General features: G+C 38.4%; 1 protein-coding gene and 1 long non-coding RNA gene across 10 annotated transcripts in view; one reads left to right on the top strand and one right to left on the bottom strand.

Annotated features, from left to right (window-relative positions):
• The window catches only part of UBE3A (ubiquitin protein ligase E3A), a 47,836-nt gene that overhangs the window by 14,119 nt on the left and 6,165 nt on the right, over positions 1-27,552 (bottom strand). For 3 of the 9 annotated variants that reach the window (XM_072030600.1, XM_027446704.3, XM_027446696.3), the window contains 5 exons: positions 26,306-26,373; positions 19,047-19,166; positions 15,690-15,734; positions 6,288-6,598; positions 1,392-2,647 (listed from right to left, as the gene is read on the bottom strand). In XM_072030600.1, coding sequence (XP_071886701.1) covers positions 1,392-2,647; positions 6,288-6,598; positions 15,690-15,734; positions 19,047-19,066 — 1,632 coding nt within the window. In that variant the 5' untranslated portion in view covers positions 19,067-19,166; positions 26,306-26,373. Of the gene's footprint in view, positions 1-1,391; positions 2,648-6,287; positions 6,599-12,847; positions 12,933-15,689; positions 15,735-15,987; positions 16,044-18,333; positions 18,520-18,558; positions 18,625-19,046; positions 19,167-19,767; positions 19,915-26,305; positions 26,374-27,552 lie in introns of those variants that run through there. The other 6 variants (XM_027446718.3, XM_027446724.3, XM_027446734.3 and 3 more) reach the window with 6 other exon arrangements.
• LOC140000597 (uncharacterized) lies at positions 12,627-20,425 on the top strand. The gene is made up of 3 exons (XR_011805652.1): positions 12,627-12,823; positions 19,570-19,700; positions 20,260-20,425. It is a non-coding gene; the product is annotated as an uncharacterized lncRNA (long non-coding RNA).

Below are 27,552 nucleotides of genomic sequence, written 5' to 3'. Positions count from 1 at the left end.
AGTTTCCAGCAGACCAAGAGGCTGCACTGATGTCTGCTGTAGCTCAGTTGAGATGTAGCAGCTGCACCAATCCTCTCCAGAAGAGAGGCTGCTCCCTCTTTTCTAATATTTACATATCTCAAAGCTGAAGAGCATCAATGAAAAACCTCTTTACTTCAAGGTGACAAAACCTAACAGGGCACAAATGTAAGCTCAGAGAGTGAAACTCAGAGAGTGACACTACAAAGAGAATTTTTAAATCAGAAAACTGGTACGCAGGAAAGCTTAATCTTACAACAGTATTTTTTCCGCTTGCCTGATACAATAACTGTAAAATCCCCAACACACCTGTTGGTATTCGAGACAAAAGTTTTCCATGCTAAGTGATGATATTAGCAATTAGCATGAAGTAGCTGACTCAGAGATTCAGATGTACAATGAAAATCAAGGTGGGAGCTCACACAGGGCTCTCCCAACTGACCTTTGGCAGCAGTTAAATAGAAGCAGCGTTGGGTTGAGAAGCAAGAAGTTGTACTGTCCCCAAACTCTCTCCAAATACATCCTTGTCTGGCTCTTTAGCAACATGCTTTAAAATCAAAGTTTAAAAGTTTGCAAGGACTGTTGTGCTTTTAACAGAACACAGAAAAATGAGCTACTGAAAAAAAAAAAAACCAACAGCTTTAAGCAAAAAAATAAAGGGAAGAAAAGTCCTGAAATTAAGGGACCTAGTTATGAAAGAAGTTTGTGTGAAATATTCTTCAGTTTGTATTCTGCACAACTCCCATCTTCAAAAAAGGCATGAACAAGGATTTTTAAGTTTTACCTTAAGAAGCCAGCATATTCAGAAACAGGCTGCTCTCACAGTTCTCAAGTACTAACAGGTCTTACTTCCCCTTTCTCAGTCATTATTTGCACCAAATACCAACAAGGCTTAGGGAAGCGAAGTTCTACTTATCAAGTAGTCACTCCACACACTTTACACCTAGAAGATCACAAGTCACAAGAATAGTACACAACTGAAAGGAAAGGTTTTAATTCAAACTTCCACCTGAAAAAAAAATATTATTAAAAGATGATCCAGTGCAGAGGACACAGAAAATAAGGCATTGAAGCAGAATTTGGTCACCCTCTGCATTAAGATGTGTAACAGCCAGGAACCTGTTAACGAGGGTCAAGAACTCTTTGATGCAAGCGCTCCGAGCAAAACTGGTTCTACTGACCATGCAAGTCTCCAGCAACACGCTCAGAATTCAAACTTAATAGAGTAAAGCCATATGAGATTCTTGCAGAGGAAATCTAGTACATGAAACACCAGATCCACCCACAGTCTTTTCCAGTTAGTGGAAGCCTGTGCAGTTTGTGCTAGTCAAACCCAACCAACCAGAGCTCCACGTTGCTGCCGCAGGACTTACCCGGACAAGTGCATCATCTATGATGTGATCACGTCTCACTTTGAGTCGCAAGTACGGGTTGAGCTGCTGTCCTTGAACTAAGCTGTAGAGCACAGTTATGCGTCGCTCACTGTACATCCGGATCCTATTGTCGTAATACAATCCCAGGTTCTTGGTAACAGCATTCAATATGAAGGGACAAGTCATAAAAGAGAATTTGTTTTCTGTTTCTACTTTGAAGAAAGTGTAGTCTTTGTCCATTTCTAGCACATCATTCAGTGGTTCATTAATAAATTCTTCAAAAGGAATAAGTGGTTTTCTGCAATCTATAGTTTTAACACCCAGTTCAGTTTCCAGAGGGTCCACTCGAGGACCTTTTTTATTTCTTCTTTCCTCACCCAACAGCTCTTGAAGAGTTAGTTCACTTGATTCCGGGATGGGTTCTTCATCTTCCTCTTCATTATGATCTGTATCCACATCCCCTCCTACTACATTTGCATAGTAAACCATTTTCAAGCACTTTGAAGCAGCAACAACAGCATCATCGTCATTCACTAGGTTACGACTATTGAACTCGTTGCTTATGACTTTGTAAGTAATAAGCTGCTGAAACGTTTCCATCATTCTCCGAATTTGGTCTGCTCTATACTTAGACCACAATCTGACCAGTTTTGCTTGGGCTGCAAGGGGTAGCTTGCTCATTGCTTTGCAAAACAACGGCAGAGCCATTTCCAGGTATTCAGGGCTATGAAGATTGCCATTCTCCATAACGATTATAAACAAATTCAGATAGTTAGGATCCCGAGAGTACACATTATGGTAAGTCAAGTCACATTCCACATTAGGTGACAAGTACACAAGTGCATTTAAAAAGGCAGTTTCTATTTTTTCATTAGAAAGTAATCTATCATAGACCCGCCTGACTGCTTCAATATCTACAGACACTTCATCGGGGCCTAATTTTTGGAGGTTATTGTCTCCCTGTGTGTTATCACCTATTCTTGATGATGACGACGACGATGCGCCTGAATCTTCTTCCATAGCAGCAGCTGAACATGCAGCTTTTTCCTTTTCATCTTCATCTTTGTCTTCATCCTTTCCTTGAAGGGACTTGAGCTCCTCCTTCGTATGCTGCTTGGCTTTTCGGAAACTCTGTACCAATGCTTCAGCACTAGAAAACACTCTCCCAATCACCCGGATTAAAGGGGAATAATCCTCTTTCTCTCGACATAGTTCAAGAATTTCATATATCTTGTCTTCTGTTAGAAAAGTCACATCTACAAAGAGATGAAATATTTTAATTGTATCAAGATAAAATTAAAAAAAATAAGCTATTTATTTGCTCTACTCATGAAATACGTATATCATATCATTAACACACTTTAGAAAAAACAGCGTCAGCACTTGATAAATTCAAAACATATTTCAATTTCAATAGCATGAAGAATCATAACTTCTTTCACAATTCTTTTGTGTAATATTTCATTTGTGGATGCGAATCAGAGAACATACTGTGACTGTAAAATTGTTTCACTGGCTTTTGATTGACTACATTTGGTCACATTTAACAGTACTATATTGTCTAACCAAGAGCAACTAGGGCAATCAGTAAGAATTTCAAAGTTTAACATCTTAAGACAGTAACAATACTGCACAACTAACAGGCAAGTCATTAAACCATCTGAACTGAACTATCAATTTTTTTTCAGAGCACGTATTTAATCAACACACTTCCCCACTTCTTAACAACAGATCTTGAAAAGATTCAATTTGTTTTGTTGCATATGATTGAATATGCGATTTCTTGCTTATTTCCATTTCTAACATTTTCTGCAGTGTGTGTGTATATAAATATAAATATTGAACATACCTGAAAATCATTCAAAAAAACACACTACATGTTTAGAAATGCATGCTGCCTTCTAAATCACACACACAGACGGGCAGGTGAATTACTTCTCTGTCCACTAGGTCTTGCTGAAGCGCACCCATCAACTTGCTATTCAGATGGTCAAGCTGGTTTACACACAGAACAGCAGCACAGGCTCCAAGTACCTGTTCCCTCCTCTCCAAGTGCAATAGCTCGTTTGGGGATACATTTGCTAACCTGAATCTTCCTTTCTCTTTATTAAGGGAAGGAGAAAGCATTATACAGTTTTCTCTGCTGTTTCTCAAGCAGCACCCACAGATGTATGTGCATCAGGTGATGACTTAGAGTAGGATTACCACCAAACACATGATCAGACACTGAAAAGCCAATCTAGTTTAAACATTCAGATTCTTCCAAACTGGCACATCAAATGAAAACCGAATTTGTGTAATCTCTGCAGAGCTGAGAACATGCATCACATCACTGTATCCATCAACACCAGCAGTAAAACCACCTCTGAAGAAAGTATTAACTGTATCATCTTAATATATATACTTAGATACAGTGTATGTTTAAATATTTTGAAATGGGATTACCTACCTTAACATTCATTCTAAGCAGTCATTTAGTTGAAAATACAAACTAAATCATGCAGAGAGACAATTTATTGATTTTTGCAGAGACCCAAAATCATTCTTAGAGCACATGTAACACAGGAAAAAATAAGCTTATGTCACGCTACTGAGATTGACTTCCAACAAATATGAAGACAGTGGAAAAAGCTTCAAAACTAAAATCTGTCCTGCTAAATAAATAACAGCATTGAAAATATTACGAAGGGATTCAGTCCTAATATATCTCCTATTTTTATCTGTTGCCATGCGTATGCAAGCAGCAAACCTGCCTAAAATAAACTTAGCTGCTGATACAGATTGTTCTATGCCTTAGGTCCTCAAAACAAGGACTACACTCTTCACTGACTCCACAGCATGGAAGTTACTTATAGCACAGAAATTATCAATAAAGCTGACAGTTTAACAACACATTTTAAATTCCCATGCTTTCAACACAATTTCACCCCCCCCCTTTTTTTTCTTTAACAGATTTGTAGTATTTAAGTAAGAAACCATGTGCTATTTCCTGTTAAAATATTTAGTATTAGCAGAAGCAGTTTCGTAACAGCTTTAAGTCATATTCTGTGACCATGCTCCAACTGAGCTGCTGTAAGGGCCTGCCCCATTTTACTTTATAGCAGTGATCAGCATCTGACAGGTCTGTATCCAATACTGATCATCTGCAGAGTAAGCCAGACATAACTGAAGCTTCCTTTCTATTGAAGTCAGTTTTTACTGACATTTGACTGCGAGCTTTACACACCTTCTCTCAATCCTTCTACTACAACTAAATGATCCAACACAGTAAACGGTTCCTCTCAAACCTTGCTCTAATGCTACTCCATGACATACTCACACATGAAAACAAGCTTCAGAGGTGATTCCAGTAATTTAGAATAGAAATCTAGAGTGCTTGATTCCTTAAATGTGATTCCTTTCCCCAGGTAAGTAAGAGTCACAATTGTATTAAACAATGCATTAATGCTCTGGCCATACAGCTACAAAGACAGGTCCGCACTTGTGACTCTACAATACATGAAATCTGAGTCATTGCTTTAGACAATGGAGTGCCTCTGGAGTGCAAAGACTCTTACATATCTGCATCGTGGAGAGAGGATGGCAGAGTGGGGTAGAGGAATAAAATCCTGTATGTAAACATCTTCATCAGAAACAACCAAACTAAGAGACAAGTCAGAGAACAGACCAAATGCCTCTCTGGCCAGTCTAATGCTACACTGGCTTCCATTTTCCCCTCCCTACTGTTTGCTTCTTTGCTTACTCAGATCATAAATAATTTGGGCACACATGCTTACATCAGCTAAAGAACAAACTAATGCTAGTATTGACTGGAGCATCTCAGGTCTCCTATAACAGAGCTACACTTCACTGCTGATTCTGCAAGCCTTCTTAATTCTTTGCTGTAAATGGTTTCACTTTCTTTAGCAAAAATAAATGGATCTAAACTTCTGTGCTTAAACCATTTACTACAACATTAAGTCTGCTCATCGGTTAATAGCTCTAATTTCAGTTACCTTAGAATTTCTTTTTGCATCACAGATTTTGGTCACAATTAAACTGATTCTTGCAGACTCCTGATAGCAGAGTTGTTTTTTTTTTAAAAAACAAACAAACAAACTAAGAAGAAGTCTGAAAAGATGTACAGAATTGGAATTCTCTCCCCCACTCTGGCTTAAATATTTTAACTTTTTTCACTTGGTAGATGCATTATTTTATTTTATTTTTTTATTTTTTAAGATGTCTGTTTTTAGGTAACAATCAAGATATCTTATGCAGTGGTCTCTTTCTCCAGTGCTTCCTTAAACAACTTCCTTTGCAAATATGTCTGGTCATCATAACTGGAAGGTTTGCCATTTAGCAAAGACACAGCTTTGCATTAAGGGTTAACTGTAGATCATGAGAAGGGTATATGTTAATGCCAATGATAGTCCAAAACAAATCTCCAGTGGACACTCCCAAGGTTTTATTAGTCCTATTTCCTCTTCCAAAAAAATCCACTGTTCAAGCCTATTATCCATTGTATCATTTTGTTCATCTTACGTTTCTTAACACAGAAACAGGAATAGTCAAAATATACATTTTACAGCCCGTTAACTACAGGGCAGTTACAAAACTAGGCAAATTAACTGAACTAAAATAGGCCTACAACAGCACTTAAAAATCTCCATATCTGTAGAAATGGTCATCTCAGAATGCTTATGAATTTTAACAGAGATGTAGTGAAGATCCAGATTTGGAATCGGTGTTCATCAGTAACCCAGCCACTTTATAGAACCTATAGCAAAATATTTGAAGGTCAAATACTGTATTTTATTTAAGGAATCAAAAAGACACCACCACGCTGACATCTGTAGACTTACACTTGCGCATATTAAATGTGTTCTATTTTAGGAAGAATCTAAAACGACATCTTACCTTTAAAGTCATCTCTTGGGCCTTGCATTTCCTTCTTGTTCATTTTTCTGTCAGTGCAGGAATTGTTGTGGGCACCTTTGGAATTGTTTTCTAGGTAAGCTGAGCTCGTTCCTTTCTTGGAGGGATGAGGATCACAGAGTTTTGCATTAATCTTATAAAGCTCGAGGGCCTTAATGGCTGCTGCATTGTTATCCATACGGAGAAAAGTTGGACAGGAAGCACAAAATTCATTCGTGCAGGCTTCATTTCCACAGCCCTCAGTTAACTGGTGGTAGTAGCGCTCTATTAGATGCTTTGCAGCTGCTCGCTTCCTGTAGCAAACATTCAAACAGTAAGTACAAGGATTAGTAGAGCTTTCACATACGAAGCTCGTTCAAAAAGCATCAGCAAGGCAGAGATTAGTCAGGCACTGAAACACAAGATTTCTGAATCAGAGGAAACATCAGGAGATTTTTTTTTTTTAAATATAGGACTCGTCTTGACAAATGCAAGTATATTTAATACACAGCTTGATTTATAGATCCTATGCAAATGAAAGGTAAATCCTCTTTATGCATAGTTTACAGCTTTACACTCTAGTGTTACAGTGGACACAATCTCAATTGACAACAAAAATAGAGCAGTGCAGATGCAAAGCAAGGCTGCACGTAAAACAGAACCAGATCTACAGGTGATCACGTCTTTGATGCATAGTACTGAAGTACAGTTGCCACTGAGAGGGAAGCTGCACAACAAACAAATGATCCAGGCATTTATTAATACTACAGCAACAGAATGTAAACTTAAAGAAAAAAAATCTAGGGCTTTTTTTAAAACAAGATTCCAGATGACTGGGTTATCTGATATTTAGTCTATTTAAATCAGTAGGAAAAGTGTTGCTTGGTTAATTAAACTGCTGACAAAACCATGATTAAAGATGAGCTCAAGGCCGAGTAACCTCAGCCTAATAAGGTATACAGCTCTCCAAGAGCTGTTTGCCAAATCCTCCCTTTTCTCCCACAGTAACATACAGCAACTTTGTATTTTGAAGAATTACAACTGTATCTGTATACAACTCGATATGCTTAGAACTATACAGGCACACAAAAAAACTAACTGGCCAGTTATTGAAGTCAGACTTCTATAAAAACATGCCAATGGCAACTAAACTACCTGAAAGCTGCTGGCAATTAGGACAGAAAAAGCTGCATGCAGCACCAAGAACAACATATTTCACCACGTTTTTGAAATAAACCTCCAGATTTTTCAATTCATTTAAGAAAGCTAGTTATTAAAGATACCAACTATGAAATAACATTTCAAGCAGGTCTAATACATAGGCTTTTTATCCAACTTTAATGATACAGTGCTATTAAGATGCGAAGCAAGATATTCATCAGAAATTGTGATGATTAACTTGAAATTGCTTTTCTTCTACAAGTTGATGCACATTCTCTCCATAAAACAAATAGTTCAGAACTGCAGCACCAGACCCACTGGTACTGCTCAGCATTTGCTGCACTTGGCTGCTCGTATGGGCTGGTCAAGTATCAGTTTCAACGCAGTGGGTTCAGAAAGGAAAGCATCCTGAAAGTGGCTATTGAGGTGTGAATTATTCAGCAATAGCTCCCTTGTACCTTCTCTACAATCACGTGATCCATAAAGGTGTAAGAGAAGAAAGAAAATATTTCTTACAAAGAAAATTATTACCTTAACGTCTACCTGACTTTCTGAAGTTCCATGGCAGAAAAACCAGAAAGGTTTCCCTGACACCCCAAGACAGAGTTGGAAGACCATAAAAAATGAAGCAGCACCATCAATATCATCAAAACCACTACTGTACAAACGGAATAGCTGTATTTTGATCCAGGAAAAGAGTTACAGCTTTTTCCAGATTTTATATATGTAGTCTTCAGAACACCAGCCTCTTGTGTGCGCACATGTAGGTGTACATACACAGAGAGAAATGTAATTATTTTTCATCTTCTCGTTAATACTTAAGCTTTTAGAAGTTTTTAAAAATAGTCTTCTATACAGCTTAGACCAGTACACAATTTTAGACATTTATTATTGAATGCTGAGATTTCATGCTTTGATCATTCTTGAGTTTGAATCATTCCATAACTTCGAATTTAAAGGGTAAAATATAATTTGTAAGCACATGTAAATATAACACATGAAAGGCTTTCTTAATTAATATTGAATTCTTACACCTGAGATACGGCCACCTGACTCACCAACATGCTCTTTACTGCTCTTGCAGTCCCCCCTATGCATTACCTTGACACCTTCATTAAAGTTCCTTCCACCTCGAGTTGAAGCTCACTGCTCTAATTTTCCTCTCTCACTGAGCATGTTTTCCACAGCGCATATAGAATGGCAGTCATTTCATACACACATCCTCTTTTCAAGCTTTATCCTTCCTCATCACATTTTCCTTCCGTCTTACTTCTCCATTGCAGTCTACGTGTAGATTACAAGTTCTTTGCCATAACTTGTTTTCTGACCTGTGTAATATAGCTCTGAATGCCACAGAGAAGCTTATGAGACATGATACATAAATGTGTGCATACATGTTTGTACCTAAAGCAGCTGGAGTTGTTATTCAGGTTAAATACATTGGGAAAAGCTGACCAATTCCCTAAAAAGAGATAACTTGCATTTTCAAGCTGGACAAGTTGTTAAAACAGCATACACACCCTTCTAGCTCATTAACATCTAGCTTTAATGAAGTTATTTCAGTGTATAAACACTGATTACATTAATAGCAATATTAAACCCTACACTTCAATCAGGTCATATCCGAGATGTTAAGAGATAAAGCTAAGCTTAGAGTTGTCTCTAACAGCTAACTCCAAAGGGATTCAATTTTTTGTTTGTTTCCACGTACATCATGACGAAAAAGGATTTCACAAATTGAAATAAGGATACTGTCCTAAACAGGGGGCCTTCCAAAGCTCTCTTAAGCGAGACGTTACTTCAGTGAGGGCAAGAGGAGCTCACTATTACCTCTCTTTTTCCTTCCCCAAAGCCCAACAGTTCCACAAGCTCATTTCCCACTTTAAAAATTAGTGTTTACTGACTTACTTTTATGTACTTAAAAAAGAAAGAAGAATGCCCTAGGCTTTTTAATTGTTCTTTAATGAAAAGCCAGCTAAGTACTTTGCATTTGTAATTGGAATGCTGCAAAATCTGTGGAGTATCACTAGAGCACACTGACTTACAGAATCATTTAGGCTGGAAAAGATCACCAAATCCAGCCATTAACCTGACCTACTCAGTCCCGTAACTAAGTAGTGTCCCTTAGTGCCATATCCACACATCTCTTAAATGTCCCAACAGATGGAGACTGCACAACTTCCCTGCCTGTTCTGATACCTAACCACCCTTTCTGTGAACAAATTCTTCACAACATCCAGTCTAAACCTGCCCTGGAGCAACCTGAGACCATTTCCTTGTGTACTATCTCCTGTCACCTGAGCAAAGAGACCGACACCCTCCTTGGCGCAACCTCCTTTCAGGTAGTTTTAGACAGCAAGGAGCTCTCACCTCAGCCTCATTTTCTCCAGACTAAAACCCAATTCTCTCAGACACCGCTCTTAAGTCTCATTTTCTAGTCCCTTGTTTCAGATGCCTAAAGCATATACAAAACAAGGAAACAAGGAGTTGGAAGTGCTGCTTCAAAAGTTTCTACACAACAGAACCTAATTTGCCTTTTTCAGCTATCAAACTGAATAAAGAGAAACGTTACATTAAAAAAATAAGCAACACTTGCAACAGAGAAAGTCAAAAGTTTAAACATTTAAGGAATTTTAGAAAAATGTGAAGAACATTTTAGAGTCTACCTGCAAAGCAAAGGATTTCCATCCAAGTTTAAAAACTTGTCTGAAGTTAAAGATATCTGCATAAAATAATCTTAGCTTCAAGCTTACCTACATTTAAGAAACAGCTATGAAGGTTTCGTATTTCTCTGGAATTATCAGCATGGATTGTTGTTTCCAAATAACTGTTGCTTAGAACACAATTTTAAATTTATTAATACACCAAAGCCTCAAATTGCTTTAACATGTCCAATATTGATAAATGGGAATTTACAATGGCCTGTCTTAACAAAACCATTAAGAATCCAGAAGTTCCAAAGTATTCACAAACTCTTGTCTTCCTTGATGGAAAAAAAAAAAAAAAGGAAGAAAAATACACTAACACATGAAAACCAGTGAGAAATTTGTTAGACATTTTTCTACCCAGAAGACAAACAATTTTTTTTTTGGTACTAATAGCAAAACATCTTTCAGTCTGTGCCTTAATAGACAGAAGTGTAAGCAAACTTACATAGCTGCAACAATTACACTGCACTTTGGAAATAAGATCATCATCAGATCAAAAGCAGTCAAAAAAAACCTCACTTACTTGCAAATTTAAATATTGCTTTTTGAGATTTTGTTTTAAACTTTGCAAGCTGTTTTTCTTCTCCTGTTTCTAAGCATAATAATGGCAATGCTTGGAGGGAAGTTTCTAGTAAGAGCACTGCCCACAAAGCCCCCTTTGAAGGGGCCCTGCACACACTGAAATACCAGATCTTCCACCCAGAGCTGGAGCCGAGCACTGCCCCTTGGTTCCAGTGCTGTTTTAACACCTTTTGTCTGCCTCAGCCACTGCCATCCCAGCTAATGCAGGCCTGCAAACACACACGCATGGAGCTCATGTTTCCAAACCTTGATCCTTCCAGTGTGGCGTGCCTCAGGCTGCGAACCCCAGTGGCTACGTGCAGACAACGACCCCCCAGGACCATATTGGTCAACCAAGGGTCCTCCCTCCCCACCATGCATTCTGGATCCACTGTGCCTCCATGAGTGTTGCATGCTGGCAGCCTGATACAGCGCTCCCTCAAGAAGGGCGAGGCTGAGAACAGAAGTCATCCTGGCTTCATGGAGCAATGCAGAAAGACAGCTGGAGAGATGGAGTCAAGAATGTGGTCAGCGTGTATCTCTTGATCTTGTCTCACAGACAAATTACCTGGTTGTAGTCCTATTAGGAAAGTGCCCTTCGTTACTGCCCTTTCCTCTGCTGATTATTAGCTCTAGGACTCTACAGAGATAACATCATGCCACAGACTAACTGGTTTCATATCCTGGTTCCTATCTTTCCTTCTTAAAGCATTCCAGCATTCAATTAGTCAATACATTTAGAAATGAGTAATATATCAGTTGCACCCTGGCTTTTCAACCCAAGCAATATCAGAAGTGCCTGATAATTACTTATTTTTTTTGCTAAACATTTCAGGCCAGAAGGTAATAATCCTTTCCCCTAAAATAAGTTATTAAACAATTATTGTAATCAATCAACATATGTAAGTAACAACCACAAGCACATCATGACACTTCACTGTGTTTAAAATGCTGTGCTCATGTTTACAGAATTAATGTCCTTTGAAAAAGCAGGGAGGAATACAGCTTTCATAGAAAACCCCATAAACACACTCAGCTATATTCCAGCGGTAATTCAAAATACTTTTTTTTTTTTTATATAGTTAAGTTTAGGACTAACTAAAAGCTTACAATGTTTTACTCTCTTTGAACAAATGTGTTACTGAAGCTAAAAGTACAGACTTGTTATCAGCTGTTAAACTCCTTAGGAGTTTATCATGTCTATGCACAGAATATTTCTGCAGTTCTCCAAATTCTATTTTAAGTTAAGGAGTCCTAAAAACTAGTACTCTGTACTGGCTGTCAGATTGTGAAAAGGCCAGCTTTGTCTTTATTGAAAAGAAGTGAGACAACTTCACACACTAGCAAGAACCCTTCGGTCTGTGTAACGTTGAAGACAAAAACAAACAAGCAATATTTTATGAAATATTAAGCAAAATACGTATTTACTAGGTTTTGTGTTGTTCTCCCTAGGTTAAAAAAGTCCTGACACTCAAGCTAAATGGGTTAAACTTCACGTTGAACTGTATTGAAATTTGTCAGTTGTGAAGTTTACACGCTGTGTTCTGCAGCCCTAACGAACAAAAGAGGTTGGATCTCATTGATAAAACATATAAAGACAGTAACTTGGTGACACCGGTTCTCATTGTCTCCTTCTGGGCCACTGCTGCGTTCCTGTAGCAAGCCTGCCTGATCCACGAGACAAGCTATTTTAGACAAAGTATTGATATAAGAAGAGGGCTGACATCTAAGACCAACCTGCAGGAAAGGACCTAAACAGTGATCACCATGGACTTCCCTTGTGAAGCTTGAAGGAAAGAGGCCTAGTACAGGAAAGGGACAATCCCACAACTCTGTTTTCAAGTTAAAAAATAGTTCTGGAGTTTTTAATGAGTTAGGTTCCCATGGTAGCATTCTTTTATTGTGTGTTCATTCCATCTGACACTGTCCTGAAACAGTGCCCGTGGTCATGCAGAAACTGACTGCAAACAACATGGGATCAGAAGACCTGAAGACCCTAACTTCCAGTTTAAGAACAGTCCAGCATTGGTGGATTAGAAAGCTCCAGTTTCTGCAAATCCACCTGTGGTTTCAGCTACGAGGAAAATAATTTCAGACATTAGGCACTAGGTATGATGAATCACTAATACTTACATAGTCACTGTATATATTTGCAATGGCTGTAAGTTATTTTTCTGGCATACTTTGGAGGCTGCTGCAGGATTTTCATGTTGCCATTCTTTGAAGGGAAACAAACCAACTATGAAATCCACTCCAAAGCGAGACAGCTACACATTAAATAGAACTGTAACAACACTCTAAATGGGGATGGGTGGGGTTAAGCAACTTCAAAACAAATCTGACATTTCAAAGTTACAACGCATCCCATCCTCAAGACCAAAATGAAAGCTGAATTAACAGAAAACCATCATAACATAATATTCAAACCCTGGGATTGATGTGTGACAAAACACAGTAAGCGGAGGGAAAGTACATGAACTTAGAAGGGTCTTCAAGTTACCGTTAGACAATGACAAATTCTGTAAATTAGTTCTAAAGGGGTTTTTAGAAAGCTGCACCAATCAATGCCAGAAATTATTGCAGTCCTGTGGCAGGAGCAGACAGGAGAAGGTGCTGATCTTGAAAATTCAAGGACTTGAATGAATGCTTAAGGAAAAAAAGGACTCCTAACTCTGAGCTTGCACTAAGATGTTTGTCCATCAGGAGCAGAGGCAGAACTTGAAAAGCTTGGGATAAGTAAGATGCTTATCCATGGAAGCACATTGCAGAGTCCAAAACAGTCAAATTTTATTGTCTTTTAATTAACATGTGAAACATGTGACCATGCTCTTGGTACGGAGCTTTGCAATGCAAGACAGGAACAAATAAAGCAATTATATCAGCCAACCAGAGCAAAACAACTTAAACATTCATTGTGCAAATAACAAAACACTTGCGTAAGTCCCCAAGTTTACTAATGAGTTATAGGCATGTTAATAACACAACCAGTATTTTAGCTGCACGGGAGGCTTGCAGGTCAACCTCTGTTACCCAGCATGCTATTCCACCTGATGTGGGGAGAGCAGCTATGCAGCGGGATTGCAGAAATTCTTCATTGGTGATGTACACATCACACTGCCCTGCAGTTTTACAAAGTTTCCTTTTGCAAGCGTACCATTTATTAATGCCATATAACTACCACTCAAAACACGATCCTACAGTTTGACCGGCTTGCATGTATTTTAGAGAGATACATAAAACCTATGTAGAGCAACTCCTATCATCATTCTGCATAAAAAAAAAAAAAAGAAATATCAGCTTTCACAGAGAAGCTTGCTACTGCGGATACTAACTTCTCAGCTTCAGTTTTAAGGAGAACACGCATAAATTGTCAAACTGCTAGAAGGGAAAATAGTTGTACTGGCTTTCCCTTCTGATTTATCATAGATCTTTCAGCAGTCTTCATTTCACACCAGGTGAGGTCCTTGTTACCTGATGTATCTGTCCTTACAAAGGGTGAAAAGCAGCAGTCCCAACTTACAATATCCAGAGCAGATTACAGCCAGACTACAGCCTGATTCCACACAATTGGCTACAGAGAAACTTAACTCAACTTGCTCCAGGAACAATAAAACAGGCTGCTGCACAGGAGAGAGCATGGCAGGATTTTTGCCCTGCAACCTCTAACACATGCCATGCAGCGGTAGCCAGTCACCTCTCAGGACTGGATCTCTGCAACCTGTGCCCTTAAGAAATTAGCTGAGAGCACTTCTGGTGCTGATGGCATGAAGGGGGTGAGCAAACTCACCACCCCAGGAGAAATACTCTTAATGCAAGAAGATACTTTACTCCAGTGAATCGCTAAAAACCCATGGGGAAGTGTTCCTTGCTTCCTCTTCTGCTGTTTGTCAGGTATGCAACCCAACGTGGAGCTGCTCACCTCAGCTTTGCCCCTCCAAAAGTTGGGCAGCTACAGCAGGGGAGTCCTTGAACTATTCAGACCATGTCCCTAGCCTGCGAGACAACTCCTGAAACTGGCATCCAGCCCGTGGTGTGTAAAATACTAGACCACTTGGGGTGAGGGAGGGAAGGAAATGGTCAATTTATGGTCACAGAAGACGTTTCAGACAGAAGAGAAATGAACCCAGATCTTTTGAAGTCTAGGACAGTACCCTAGCAACTGGGATACACTCCCTCTATTATTTTGGAACTTCTGTTCTAAGCCACAAGAGCAAAGCTTGTGGTTTTTCTATTTGAATTCTAGGACAGGATGGCTTGAATAGCTAGAAAAGAATCTTCATTTGCTAACTTACATAAGAATAAAGCCTCAAGTAACTATTTTTTTTTAAATTATCCCCTCATTCCCACAACCTTTTGTAATTTGAAATAGAAATGAACATTTCAGCCTAATATAATCTTGTTTCTAGTTAATCTTGGCTTCTGGACTAATGAAGACAGACCAAAATAAGGTTCCAAACTGCTAGCATGATGCTACGTGAATAATGCTTAGTGAAAGGAAGTTAGTTTGCTGTTTCTAGCAGTACCTAGTATATGAATTTTGCCAGATCAGAATTTTTTTTTCTTAGTTCAGCAATCCATCTGCCAAAATAGATGCTAGCAGGTGTTATGCCTTTAGTACTGAGCTGTCTTCAAACCCATGCATGATGTTAGCAAGTAGCAGGTAGAAATCACACCCCTACTGTCAAATCTGAATACAGGCCTGAAGATTATTGACACTGTATTATGCTACCATCTACTGGTTCACATTAAATTAAACCTCCAAACTTTCCCTTCAACCTATTCACTCAAAAAAAATCAGTTTCTACAGACTTGAGACTATTTTTTCATAGCAAAACATTAGTTTGAATTTTTCTAAGGTGATTCCATAGTTCTATTTAGCTTCTGCCTTTCTTTTTATGCAGGTGCAAGAGTAACTGCGACACATTATAAACATTTTCACACAACATACATCAAACTCATCTACTCGTGTACTTACATTCGGCTAGTTTCAATGTTTTCAGAGTGAGGTTCTCCTGGTGATCTGCAAATACAGATATGAAGTCTTAAGCACTCTGCTATTTTAAGTCATTACAGTATGAAGAGTTAGAAATGCAAAGTGATAATTATTTTGTGATTAAAAAGCATCAGCTTTTGTGCACTTGTACATTTAACTTGTGACCAAACTGTAGAAGACAGCTTTTAACATAAATCTGAGAACACAGTTAAGGCAAAGGATGGTGTTTTTCCCCAAAGCTTATGCAACAGCAGCCAGAGGAGACTTCTGCTGGCAGTACCTCTCTATGCAGGCTGCCTGGTGCACCACTTCTGGGGTAATTCTTCATAACCATTTCTGTAAGCCAAACGTATATTCCAAGTTTATCAGTGATCAACAGTTGGATTCAAAGATACAGCTACAGCAGGTCAGAAGCAGGTCTCAACAATCTCTAAACAAATTTCATGTCTCATTACTCAGATTTATGCACATAATTTCACAGAGCAGAAGAGCTACAGCCAGTTTTCTGTTTATTCCAACCAATGGATCCACCAGTAATATTGAGAATTAGGTGTTATTGCCTGACATTTTTGAACACAAGCAGCAGTTCTGCGCAGCTTGCCTATCACTTTAACTTAATTTAGGGAGTTATTTAAAGGGTACAGTTCTATATTAACTTAAGTCAGCTAAATTACAGCTGCTTGGCTCCTTCTTATTCCCATCTTCTTCGTTATGCCAGCAATGATTCAGGAAGTTAATTTATTTTTTAGACATTAATTTTTTCCTGTCTTCTGGGCTTCCCCCTACCCAGCGAGTCTGAAGCCAGATGAGACTTCTGAGCCAAGAAACAAGGCAGTACAAAAGCAGCAGTTTTTAACTTCAATCACCTTAAGCTGCCTTGAAGTTGTATCGTGAACTGTACCCAACTTACACTGTGAAACAGATTTCAGTACAGTTGACCAGAACTGTTAAATTGAACATATTGTGTGAGAGTAGAACCACAGCACAGCCATCACATCAAAACTCCGAAGCTTACATGAACTGAAGTGTCTTTCACAACAGAGCTTTCTCTAAACAGAAGTGAGCTAACATCTGTAAGCAGAGCTCACTTTGGAGGTTTCAACCAAGTTTGCTAGGGGACTCTGGTTAGCACAGCTAAGCAGGATTTCCCAGAGTTTTACTAGAATAGCCTTTGTTCATAGCAACTTATTTTTTCTTGATTTATTACATGGCCACCCACGCTATTCCACCATAGCTTGAAGCACTTCTGCTAATCCTAAATTTCACTGCATTACCTCACTACATGGTCCCTGCTATAACAGCCTGGAACATTCTCAGTTTTCTACTAAAACTGTGGCTCCTTTACTGACATACCAGATCTTAGTAGCTTCCTAGATTTTACCAAACTGTACTGTATTAACAGACTGGGTGCCTAGAAAGCATTCCTGGTAGAGGAATTAAAATTCTTAGGCTAACTGGATACTGTGCAGTGACAGATGATGCAGCACACAGGAAGTTATTTGTTTACATTTCACTAAGTTATAATATTCATTTGACGCTAGGGGTGGAACTCCGACCTTACTATCCAACTAAGTTTACGCTCGTGCTTAAAATGCAAATACCTTTTGGCTCAAAAAAAATAACAAAAGCTACCCAGTCTCAAAATATGATATGCTTAGTGTCTCCAAGTGATCTTTACCTTACTCACTGAAGTTCAGGACTGACAAAACAGCTGCTGGAAAAAATAATGCTCAACTGGAAAACAAATGGAAGTTGCATTTCCTCTCCGACCCCAGTGAACAAATCAAGTCCCCAAATACTTATCAGAGAGAAAAGAACCTCATTTATTTTTTTTTCCTAATTATTCACCTATACACGTAAGTGTTCGAAGCCATACAACCTGAGGATTGATGGGAAGTCTTTATATTCATACTGGCTAACTCCTCTATTGACATCCATAGCTTCAGATATCATGGCACAGAAACACCTTGTAAGTTTGAGGCAGCTGCTATCTTTGTTTTACTCACATGAAATGCAACACAGTGAAGCTTTGGATAAGAACAATGCTTTTAAATTGCTATGAAAGTACAAGTGAAATAGTGGTGTTAAAGAAGTCAAGTGTTAGTCACTCTGAGACTTTAAAAAACACAGCAATATGAAAAATTACAGAAAAAGAGCAAATTGACATCTAAATATACAAAAAAGTAGCTGGTAGTCTGCAGTACAGACATGTAAACACAGCTATCAGTATATTTAAGATCTTTTCCTACCCTTATGATTTATGTATAATCTATGAGAAAAAGTTCCAGGGAAGTTCAGGAAAAGTATAAAAACATAGTTGACTTAAAAAAAAAAAAAGTTTTGTCCTTTGAAGGAAGTGGCTCTACAAAAAAAAAAAAAAAGGCTCAAATTCCTTCACATTCTTATTTTCTGTAACATGAACAGATCTACCATAAAAATGAGTTGCAGAAATATTAATCCACACAGTAACTGGATTTTAACAGGTTTCAAATGACAATGTAAGCACCAAGTAAGATGATCTTTCAATATTCATTAAAACAACACGGAAGATCAATCTAATTACAGGAATTGTACTCATCTGTTGAGAAGCTGTTTTGTAAGAAGTAATTATTTACAAACAAGATACCTTGTTGTTCCTCTAAGCAGGCAACAGTACTGTAAAACAACTCTATAGTACAAGATGTCCTTTCATCACGCTTTAAAATCTGAAAAAAAGTTCTGTCCAGAGAAAAATCTCAGAGCAAATGCTCTTACAAATTTCAGCTTTGACTTAGATGGTAGAAACTGATCACGAGACACCATCTAATCTGAATACTGCAGTATGAGCTAGCGAATTCAAATGGTGGCTCACTTCCAACAACACAGGGAGCAACTCCTCCATTCTGCAAGCCCCTCCTTTTACCTCCACTGTAACTCCCTAGGAGAGAAAAGTAAAGGTATGCAAGTCTACACATTTTTCATCAATCCTACTGGACAAACACTTAAAAACAACAGAACAAATTGCTTAAGTAAGCACATCAAACAATTTATACAGAATTTTAGTGTGATGGTAAAAGTCACTAGAGACTTTTAAGTGATGGTTTTGCTCTTAAAAGGAGCACGATGGAGCACCACCACGCTTGCAATTTAAAAAGCAGGGAGGAACAAGCTAAGTGAGCTTTGAAATTACTCTGAGTAAAAAAGTGTAAGTCAGCTTTGCCAGCTAACTTATCTTAAATAAACAATATACTTGAGTACTATTTATAGAATTAACTTCAAGTAATACAAATTAAACATACAAAATAAATATTATTCTAATAATAACCCTTAGAAAAAAAACACAATACGCTTCGGTCTTACCTTTTACAAGCTGTGGCCATTCGGTGACATCAGGGTGATCACAATTTTGAGTCACTGATTAAAAACCAAGTTGTCACACCAGTCCTGTGTCACGGTGGGCTAAGCATAAGCTTAACAACTCTAAACAAGTAAAAATAATTTAGTTAAAAGTCCTTACAATCTATTTTCAGCCAATCTGCTACATAAAAATGCAAAAGATGTTAAGAAACAGTTTATTCACAAAATTAAGACTTACTGCACAAAGACTTGTTCATTTCTGGATAGCATTGTATGATTGCTAGAATACTTTACTACAGTACACGCAACTGGTGAACTTGAAAATTCATCAACTTATTTTTAGTTTCTCTAAAAATAAAAACAACAAAAAACATCTCTCGGATCAGCAGAAAGCACTTGATACCAAGACAAGAAGCATTTAAAGATCTGGAAGGATGTGTGTAAACATGACCTTTAGGTTCTAACTACAATAAAATTTGATAAATTGTTTCCCTACTACAACTTGATTAATACTGGTGCCTTGAAGAGGCTCTGTGTTTCAAAGGGAAGAACACGTGACCTACACTCTGCTGTATGCCTCTCCCTAAAATGAAGTGAGCTAAAGCTGCGTGAAAGGTTCAGAGGAGCAAGTTTTGCCACTGGTGGCCAGTCTGTCAGGTTAGTTGCTCCATTTATGCTGCTCGGACTCTCTCCTCTCCCTTATGGTTTCAAAAGGGTCTTTTACCTGTCAATTGTTTCCCGTGATCTGGCTCCACTGGCTTAAATTGAATGGTTGGTCCTTTACTTTGTCACGCAGGTGGCAGCCAATGATCACTCAGCAATACACGTGCCCAGGGCGCCCTGGGACCACCCCAGCTGATTACTTCCATGGCTGAAAAGGAACCAATTAGTCTCTTACCTACTGCTGTTAGCTACTCTAAACTAAAATTAACTGATAAAGTATCTCCAAACGTAACCCTCAATGCTCAGTATCACTCCATTCTCTCTCCCACCCAAGCTCCTAGGTGCCTTGAATAGTCTGCAAAGAAAGGCTCTGATGGAGTCTGATCACAAAAAGCATTACTGTTTCCAATGATGTACAATGGTTAATTAACTGAAACATTATTACTATATTTAGTAAATAAAAAGTATCTTACTTTCCCTGAGCAGCCACTAGCAATGAAGACAGGCCTCTTTATAGTCTCCGAGAATTTATATTTGTTATCTCTTGACACAGGTGAAAATCCACATTTTTAGGTTGTTCTGCAGAAGGTGCCCAAAGGCTAAGGAGCTACTGAGGACCAACACAGCTCTGCGACACCTGCACTCGTCACCACCTGGTGCAAACACCAGGAGTACATCCCACAGCATTAAAGGTTTCACCAAACCATGCTTTCGTGCTTCAGTCCATGAGAGTCTTTCTGAAAGGTCTTAGGTTTGATGAGCAATCAAGAACTCTCAACACTAATTTGTACCTGTTGACTCATCTGAGATATGAAATTGCTGAACAAGTCCTACAATTTTCTGAAGTTTGTCAGAGCTGCTGACTTTTGCCTTTCTACTATGATTTGCCACTCCGCTACGAACTGCATCCTTAAAATGGAGTGAAATCTATATTAGTTTGGAAATAATGCTTTTTAGTTTTGTCAGCTACATTTCTTGACACAGGTAAAGTGCCATTTAATTTTGAAGTCAGTAATACTCGAGTCTTCACAAGTGCAGTTGATTTAAGGAAAGTAGAAAGCAAGCATCTCAAAACCTCCTAAACAAAAGGGAGGCTCTCCAGTACCTACAATTTATTTAATTCTTATTTCTTTTTCTTATTTCTTGCTGCTTTCTTAAGAACCGATGTGAAATGGCTCTGTAAGACTGCACGTAGATATGAAAAACCAAGCTCTTTCCCCAAGTTAACTTTTTGTACGCTGGTGAAAGAGGGCAGTGGTGTAAGCTCTAATGCCTCATGGGTTGGGAAACCTGCATTTTGTCTGTCTGCTCTAAACACCAGCTGCTGTTCCAGGGAGGGCTCAGTCAATCACACCCTATCGAGACCTGTGTCCTGCATCACCCAGGCCACCAGCAGAAGTTAACTGCAGCTGTCTTCCATTGGAGTAAAAGCATATTATTGTAACAGGCTGACAGTAACCTTAGCAAAACTGGATTTTCCTGTAGCTGTTTCATGTGGAAGAAGCCATGAACTCAATTGTCAACGGTGAAGGAACACATGAAGTGCTGGTGCTGGATTCAAACCCATCCGAGTTTGGAACATTAAAGAACAGTCAGAGGTGACGGCTGCACAGTCATGGCCAAGGCAAGTTTGTGCTCATGCTTGACACAGACCCAGCTCTGTTAGCCAGACTTACTGAAGCACCAAACCAAATTTACAGTACCCACATTAAGAGACTATCTGAAACAGCATGACAGAGTTGACATTAACTTACCCAAGCTTTGTAATGAAATTAGTATCTACAAATTGATCTTATGATCAGAACTCTGAATCATGGAGCTGCAGCATTTCAAATCTGTTACATGGTACCTTAAGACTCAATTTACTGTACTGAGGTACAAAAAGCTCACGGTCCCTTTCAACAATCCAGATGCCAGGAGCAAGAAACTTCAGTGAATCATCATTTTCTCTCCTATCTCCTTCTCATCCTACCTTTTCCCCACTTACACTCACTGCCAGTCCTGTGGGACAGAACATAACTGGCCATACGACAGCATGGATGAAAATTCATTTTACTAAAACCTCTCTTGTTCACCCCTCAGCAGAGTACTGTCTGCTGGCATTAAGAGACCAGCACGTTGAAACATGGGGTGGGCGTGAAGGAGGCTACCAGAGATCCCTTATGCTGATTATCTGTTCAAACACAGCACATTTTGACTGCTGGAACCAAATAAGGCAGAAAAAAATGCTAAAAGAGTCAGAGGACAACTTGACTAGGAAAGGGAAACCGTACTAACAAATTAGTATATTGGAAAGATGCATTGGGAAGGATAACTAGGAAACTGACCTAGGACACCTGCTTTTCTGTCACAGGTATTCCTTTACAAAAAAACTCTGGATGTAACTTACCTTCTGACTCTAAAGCAGCTCCAGAGCAAATATTTATTCTCAGAGCTGAGTTACTCAAAAAGATTTCTCCAGTCTTCACTGTCATAATTAGCACAGTTTACGGTTTAATCTTTTACAAACACACAGGGCAGCTGAAGGTATCAAGCATAGTGTACGCCTGTGGAATATATCTGAGAAACCTGAGATGGCTGCTGGAGGCTCTTCAGGACTGGGCGTGCTCCAGGACAGACACATCTATGTCTGCTGAGTGACTATGTAAAAGGCAAAGACTGAAGCAGGACTGTAGCGACCGATATTGCAATTAACAAGAACCATGCCCTCAAACCACACATCTGAAGAGCCCTGAATGGCCCAGAGTAGCACTCATCAACAGTGAGCAGGATAAGTAATGTTTATGCAGTGTGTGGAAATGACACTCCTTTCTCTAAGGTGCAGATTTTCTGAAAAGAATACTCCTGGCAGCTGAAGGAGGAGGAGGAAATAAATAATAAATTGCTCAAAGCAAGCAGTCAAACCATGTTCAGATGCTTCAAAAGCAGGTAAAAAGCAACTTTGTTGCATAGCCTGATGAGACCTTCTCCTTATACATTTCCCTGAATCTTAAGAGTCTGGAATCACAAACATGAGTCAAGAAGAGGCATGCAGCTTCAACAAACATAATCCAAAGCCACGCCATGGAGAACACAAGTACATGTTCGTAAGTAATCAAAGCAAGTTGTCACTTGCATGCATTTCCTACACCTACTGTTTCCCTGTGTTATTTGACTTCCAGGTGTCCATTAGCTGGGGCAGTACAGCTAGGTGGTGGCTGACACTCAGTGTCAGAGGTCTAGGAAAACCCTTGAGCAGAGGAACAATTCTGATCAACAGCTGGGAGGATGGACGCCCTGAGAGGTGGCATTGTTAAGAACGTAAGTTTCTTTTAGAGAATAATTTAAGTTTCCACCTGAGTAAGCTTCTATCCATTTTTTAAGACCATCTTTTTGATGGATGATCTAACAAAAAAAGGGGTTGATCCACCAATACAAAACGTGTCATGACCTTCCTTAACTTCCAGTGCTGAAATTTGACTTGCTTTTTTAAAAAATAACCAGCTCTCTGGTTATCTCTCAGGAAGACACCATGAAAGGCAGCTTTTATACATTTACTGAAGGATCCCTTTGAATGTCCTTCTCCATAAGACTCCAGACATTTTCTTCATGAAACTTCTAGCAGGTCAAATTAACAGCTACCTTAAAGTAAAATAAAACAGCCACTAGTAAAGCCTGATTATATAAAACCTAGAGGAGCTGCAAAAGCCAGCAGGAAGGCATTTATATAAAGTTTTCTTCACTACTTCATAAGCTAAACCCATTTAATTGCAAGAACAGAATAATAGAAAACCACGTGGTTAGAAGACAAAAAAGAAAAAAAAAGGGATTCTATCATGGAAAATGCCAACCAAAAGTGACCACAGAAGTCACGGCTGAGAATCAAACACACATATGCTCCCAGTATTAACAGCTAAAGACACACAATTAATGAACAGTTCCTGGAAAGATGTTTGTTCATCTGCCCAAAGTACTTCAGACACGTTAAAAGCTTAAGCCTATCCTCTAGTTACTCAGTATTCTTCCAAACCATTCCAGAAGCAGCAGAAGAGAACCACAAAGCAAGCATGAAAACAGGAGAAAGCTCCTTGTGATGGACCAATGGAAAGAGTTTGAAGTTAACCAGGCTAATCAATGAGAATATTGGAAGAAACTAAGTCCTCTCACGGCACAGAAAATCCTCCAATTAAAATAGAGCTTCTCAAAAGCACATGACTAGAAACTACAGGTTGAAAAATTCAAGTTAGTGTAGGAACACAAGCATGCAGGATGGTGAGGAATAAGTTATTTGGAATGGGGATCTGAATTTGCTATTATCTTCAAATTAAGGCTGGTACCATTCTGGAATTTACACTTCAGTGAAAACATAAGATCCTGAGTTTAATAAAGGTTGAATTTGGAGCATTTGGTACGTCTCAAAATAAAGAAAACAGCTGCATATTTATACAGGAACTTCACCCCATGCTATCTGTATACTTGCTATACTTTAATAAAAATCACATAGTAGTAGAAAGCTGTCTCACGTTTGGTCCCATTTTCCTTCTCAAGCTAAAGGCCTGTTTATTATTCTCATTTTCTAAAACTATCCCTACAACTCTGGACACAAGGTTCCCCCTCCCAGCATTTTTTTTCCATTTTATATTTTTGTAAGATAACAGATATACTTTATTCACCTTTGTAAAAGAGGGAAAGAAGTACAATTATCTTTAGGTCCTACATTTTTTGCTTAGGCCATAGCTGATGTTTCTTCTACCACACGAACCCTTCTTTTTTTTTTTTTTTTTTCCTGGAAGAACCATTTGTTTCTATCTCACTGATGTATGCTACTTCAGGCTCCCTCCAAAATTATATGTAGTTTTGAAAGGAAAGGCCCTCCCACCTCGAAAGGTGAAATAAATACAATTGTCTACTTAGATTTGTTTTAGCAGACCTCTGTTTACGGGGCTGGTATCAGCCTAAGTTCTCTTCCAAACAATTTTTACAGCTACATTCCAGCTTTAATATTTAAATTTCTCTTCCAGCTATCCTTTTGCTCAAGCTTGGTTATTTTCCTTTCTTTTTCCATCCTCCCTCTTCCACATAAAGTACCTTCCTGTTCACAAAATTCTTCAGTATCACCAGCATGTTTGTTTATATATAGTTCATATTGAAAGCAAACAATCGTGCAGTTCTATAGCACAACCTTTAGTTTTTCTCATGTTGTTAGTATTCATTACTTGCATATTGTAGCAGATTGGGGATTCTTGTTCATCGGTTTATGAAGTGCACATCATTACAAAGACTATGTGCATACATACAGTTCCAAGTAGCTAAGCATTCAGGAAAAAAGCAGTCAGCAGAAGCAATGGCAGTAAAGAAATAATGGCTATGTTTGAAGAGCTGTCATACACACAACAGGTATTGAAACTGGAGAGCAAGAGGCAGGTGGGTGGTCCCAGTGGTGCTGTGGGTGCAAAAATGAATATAGATGCCTGCTGGAGTAAAGGATCAATCTATAGCATTCTCTCAGGAACATCTGGATTGTGATAACGCAACTTTTTTTTTGTTTTAAAAAAACTTACTGGTTTTAATTAGCACACGCTATATTTAAATTTTCAGTTTAGAACTGTTCCTCTCTCCTGTCGATAGCTTCCTATGAAGTAGAACTATACAAAAAAAAAGACACTCAACAACCCTTCTGTAACGTTGAGATTTCAGAACTTTAAATGTGTTTTTATGTTAGGTACCTTCAGAAGAAGGGTCCCGACAAACACACAGGTAGCTTAGACATAGCTGCTGAAGTAGCCCCATATGGTTTTATATGCACTAACAGACCTATTCAATAACCTAGAAAAGCCTGAATTTTATAATTTTTTTTTCTGAATTCAGGAAGTTTCCAAAAATCACTGTCTCAAGATGCAGAACTCTACATAACTTGAGCCACTACAGAGTGGAGTGGATATTCTGTACTACCAGGTATCTCCATTGGAATATACCAGTAAAAAGTTAGCAAAGAGGAATGAGCATAGCTACAAGTTAACATTCCAATCCTGCTAGAATGCATGTAATACTTTTGAGCTTGCTGGACACTTAAGAGTATATACAAAAAGAGATACAAAGTACCACAGCCTGACACTAACACTGTTGGTGGAGGTTACATTTCTGTGTTTCCTAACAGTCCTATTCACAATTTTCGCTTGCAGTGATGTTTGGTTAAATTTTCTCCTAGTTCTGAGCTTATTTTTCAAGTTATACCTGAAAACTGCACAAGCCTGACTATAACTGTGTACAACAGCAAGGAAAAAGCCTTCAGAGGAACAGCACCAGCTCTTATCCAATCCATTGAGAAACAGACAAATGATAGTAGCATAATGTTGAGCTTGTAAAACAGACTAAAAGGTAATTCATCAATGTTGCAGCATCAGCATTTATTTTCTCCAGGAATATCAAATAACTTAGCTTTCTGAAAAACTATGCCTAAAAGTAACAGGCACCACAGTTGGAAAAAAATAAAAATGAAATATGGGAAAAAAATGAACCTGAATTTATTTTCAACTGTTTTTTAAATCAGTAAAAAAAAAGAAGTATAATCATATATTGTGTGTATTCTAGTAATTAAAACAAAATTAAAAACAACATACCATATCTTTCCAGAGCTGCAGAAACTTGTTCTTCCAAATTCTACAACGGACTTCTACAGTTCTTGTACCTATAATGCAAAACATTATGTTTCAGGTTTTTGCAGTATGCTCTATACTACGAGGAAACTCACTGTTGCTTCAAGACAATGTATTCAAGAACAGCCATCCAATTGCCCACGAGTTCACAGCTAAAGGAAACATATACTTTCAAAATAAAGTACAACAGATAAAATACTTAGTATGTGAGGAAAACTGCAAAAGCAGAAAGTCCATACACAGCGTGTTCCCTATTCTTTCCTCTCCAGTGATGCAATCCAGTTTTATAATTCTGTTTATCCACTTCATTATAAATATCCATTTCCTTCTTCTCGAAGATTCTGGCAAGTTTTCTCCCCCGCCCTCCCCCTTTTAATTTTTTGTATTAAAGACACCAGTAATTATACCATGTAAAAAAAAAAAAAAAGAGAATTCATGAAGAGAACCACATCTTTGTCTTTACCGCTTAAGTTTGATAAGCATTTCTATAAAAAGTTCATTTTTAGAAAAGCTACAATAAACAAAGGACTCACGCCTAAACTCCAAACTTTTTTTTTATTAAAAAAAAAAACAAAACAAAACAAAACAACAAACAAGCAAGCAACTAACAAGCACAGTAGAACCTAAGTGAACCCAAGTAACATAGAAATAGGCATATAATTGAAGAGCTCTACTGATTACTGTTTGGAAAGTTACTGATTTGGTGCAAGGTATCACATTTTCAGTGCCATGAAATTGAATACTTAATTTCTTGGCGCTAGAACTCTTTTAAGGACAACAAATTCAATGTAGCTGATTCAGTCTGATTTCTGACACAGATCGGAGCGTCCCCAGGAAAGAAAACCTGATCTGGTTAGCTGAAGGGAACATTCAACTTTGTCCTGCAGTTGTCAAGCAGAGGACCTATGCAGTAGGAAAGGCCCAATTCCATACCAGGGATACGAAAAGGAACGACCGGGGAGAGGCACACTTGTGCCAGTTCAGCTCTACAGCACTACCAGTTAGTACACAACTTCTATATTTAGAGAAAAAATAAAATAAAACAGGGCAGCCTAAGTGTTCAGTGACACAAGATTCCTATTTCAACACACAATTATAATTATGTGGATTTATATATAATTAAAATTAATAACATCATGTTCATCAGTGTGTCAAAAAACATTACTAATATTCTGAAGAATAAATTTATCTGAACAGTGAGAGAGTAACAT

The sequence above is a fragment of the Anas platyrhynchos genome, chromosome 1 (assembly GCF_047663525.1).
Source record: "Anas platyrhynchos isolate ZD024472 breed Pekin duck chromosome 1, IASCAAS_PekinDuck_T2T, whole genome shotgun sequence".
Classification (NCBI taxonomy): Eukaryota; Metazoa; Chordata; class Aves; order Anseriformes; family Anatidae; genus Anas; species Anas platyrhynchos.
This window is presented reverse-complemented; position numbering and strand designations above follow the sequence as displayed.